Source organism: Crassostrea angulata, chromosome 10 (genome assembly GCF_025612915.1).
Source record: "Crassostrea angulata isolate pt1a10 chromosome 10, ASM2561291v2, whole genome shotgun sequence".
NCBI classification, from domain to species: Eukaryota; Metazoa; Mollusca; class Bivalvia; order Ostreida; family Ostreidae; genus Magallana; species Magallana angulata.
Genome location: NC_069120.1, coordinates 46,791,918 through 46,795,270, shown reverse-complemented (window position 1 = coordinate 46,795,270; position 3,353 = coordinate 46,791,918). Strand labels below are relative to the sequence as shown.

The window sequence follows — 3,353 nt, the reverse complement described above, 5'->3', positions numbered from 1 at the left end:
TTAACAATATTAATTTAACTAAACAAATCAATAGCCATATGCAGTAAACAACACCATGGAATCTCACCAAACAAATATAATGAAATGATTTTAGTATACATATATTTAGTATATATTACTAACTATAATAGACAGATTGTCTTCTACAGAGCTAATTACATTAGAGCCATCGCGACCATTGTTACTCAATTCAAACAGTTCGGCTTGTAACCAAAGATCAACGCTTACAGAAATAAGAAGCTAATTAAAGGGGCATCACTATATCCAAAAAATGTTAACTAGCCATCTTTCTGACATCATGCGCCGAGTTCTAATTCGAGTGGGGACATGGATCCTACAATTTAGGAGACAAAAGCACGACGGACTCGGTCTCCACGGTAACAATATCTATATAAATCCACGGGTCCAGAGTTTCTCGGTCATTGACTGAGTGGACACCTGGAATTGATACCCCCTCCTCACCAAGGAAAAAGTGAACGCCTCATCATGGTTGGATATTTGATCCTCGCTTGCTGTTTAGTCGGATGTAAGTTGTTGTCGGATTATTTTACCATTCAATTAATATTTTAAAATTTTCTTTTAAAAAATTACTATAACTTCGTTATTTCAAAATATTTTTTAAGAGTAATATTTTCGAATTTATGTATTTTATGGTATATGTAATACATTTTAATTATATGACTACAAAAATTGAAAAAATTATAATTGATTGAGATTTTTATTCCTTGAAAAATCTAAAACTGTTCGTCTCTTCTTACTTTCCATGACATGTTTTTTAGATATCGATATATACTATGCAATAAATTCCATATTTATACGTATATTCATTAAGAAAGCAAATTATTTTTTCCCATTTCTAAAAAAAAAATTGCATTGAAAATATCATACAAAGAAATAAATATCTTACTTTGATAAATTGTATGGATTGATATACTAGAAGATACGAGGAATGAAATTATTTTCAATGTCTATCTCTTCAATTAATTTTGCAATATATTCAAACAATAAGATCAATCACCCTACCACTTTAAAACGTTTTATTTTCTTAAAGACATCCTAGAAATGAGAGAAATTCATATTAAAACGCGTTAATCTGTATGCCAGAGCTAAAGAAATGGAATTATTTGTGTTTGCAGTGAGTCAGGCGGTGACTTTTGTCATTGAACCATTCAACACCTCAGCTGCCATTGGAAGCACTGGGACACTTGCATGTATTGCTACTAATCTTGGGTCAGACAACGTGTCATGGAAAAAGGTAAATTAATTGTTAACTTTATCTATCAATCAACAGTAGGTTGTTAATAAACAAGTCCAGCGGTTTCAATTTGGAAAAGAAATCAAAGGCTTGAAAGTACTCATTGTCAGGTACATTGTATTACTTTCCAGAAACAGTCTTCGGGAAGTGGCTACGACTCTTTGACGTTCGGCACCAACATTTTGTCATCTACCCAGAACAAATATGCTGTATCCGGCACGGCTAACCTGACTATCAACAATGTGGCCTCGTCTGATGAGGGACTATACCAATGCAGCATCGGGTCCACCACCCGGGAAATTTCCTTCACCCCAGTCGGTAGGCATTCTCTTCAGATTTCAAAATGCATTCTATTAAAAACAATAATCAAACTGTTAATTCTTTATATACTAGTTGTATTTTGTATTTCTACGTTGAAGTCTTTATCTTTTCATTCATTAGTTCTTCCAAACAACGTTTCTGTGTACTGGGAGAACCCACCATATGCCGGTAGAGTGGTGAACATCACCTGTAAAGCCACCTACGCTAACCCCCCACCCTACCTGAAGTGGTTCAAGGGCGTAAATCAGATGGAACTCACACAGAACGCTTACTACTACACAACTAACGTCAGATCCAGTGGTAAGACTACGACATGCATAAACTAATTCATAGTCTCAATATTTCACCTTTCTAATCTTTGATTAAAAGATAGTGGTTAATTGGTCTAATAGCAATGTGCTGTTAATTGCAGGTTACGGAGACGCAATGAGCACGATGGCTATGGCTCTAACAGGCTTGGACCAGCACCAAGAAATCAGATGCGAGGCCGCTTATGACGGCTACGAGAGAGCCATGGAATACACCCTCAACATCCAGCTTAGTAAGCAAGCTTTAACAATTCTCCCATACGTATGTCTGTGTTGATTTGAAAAGTAATGCATTTCAACAAAGAACAGTCCTTTACTTTGTCGATCAAATTAAACAATATGTTTAAACAACAATAGTCGTTAAGTGGTAACCAATTTATTAAGACTAAATGTAGTGAATAAAACAATACCCTAGTGGACAGAAATGAACACGATCTATGTATATATTCTAAACATGTATTTATCTTTCCAGATGGAGGTCCCGCTCTGAAGGCCCAGGGACTGCTAGCCGCTCTGTTCGTGGCTTGTAGTTTGGCACTGAAGAGTTTCCAGTGATCTAGAAAAATCTAGAGACGACATGGACATCTACGATACTCCTCTCTTGAAGCCGTTGTTCGATCCCTTGGACACCCCCATTTCGCGTTTCGTCTCTTCTCTCTGGAGTTTCCGATGTGGACATCAAATTACTGGACTGAACATAAATACATGTACACAAACATAGAGAATTCTGTTATTATGTCGGCCTATCATTGTTTTGCCAATGGGGCATGATCACGATTTGAGCGGAAATTTTGAGCGTCAAATTTTATTTTTCATGTGCTGTAGTCTAGATTGTCTAACTAGAATGTTATATGTTAAGCTGAAAGCGAGGTATACGGAGCCTACACTTTTTTCTTGTGTAAAAAAAAGTTCGTTCCGTGTTTTTGTTTCCACCCGTGCTGCTAACATCGTGATCATGCCCCTCACTGTATAAACAGACTGAGCATGTAAGATTCAGTAAGAAGTAACCCATCTGGGAGCAATGTAGAAAAACACGTGACAGTTTTATGTGAAATACAGCGACACGGATTGTCCACAAAAGAAGAAACTAAGTCACAGAGAGAAAAGAAATAATGTCTTTATCATCGAACATGTATTTTTTCGAGTTTTCGCAAGAGAATTAAATGACTAGATGTTCATCAATGACTGCTTTGTTTGTGACATTCAATGCAACGTGGGATTTCAGTGAGATTATCGCGTCAATATCTTATAGTATTTCTATGTATTGTACTTTGTAAATATCTTACATTTAATTAAGGTGTCTAAATAATTACTTTCATACAGTTGTATTTTTTGTTTATAAACTGCAGGGATACGTAACAACCTCGGTAAAAAGCGTGTCTGTGATAAACTTGTAAGTGTCTCTGCAATTAAGATATTTGTATGAATGTATAATATTTGATTCAAAAATAAAAAAGTCTATTAAAGCA

At 35.7% G+C, this 3,353-nt stretch overlaps 1 protein-coding gene across 1 annotated transcript; it reads left to right on the top strand.

Moving 5' to 3' along the window:
• Positions 1–372: 372 nt before the first annotated feature.
• On the top strand, positions 373–3,353 carry LOC128166565 (peroxidasin homolog). The gene is made up of 6 exons (XM_052831828.1): positions 373–526; positions 1,137–1,255; positions 1,387–1,573; positions 1,697–1,876; positions 1,989–2,117; positions 2,357–3,353. The coding sequence occupies exons 1-6, from the start codon at positions 487–489 to the stop codon at positions 2,437–2,439; spliced, it is 738 nt and encodes a 245-aa protein (XP_052687788.1). The 5' UTR covers positions 373–486; the 3' UTR covers positions 2,440–3,353.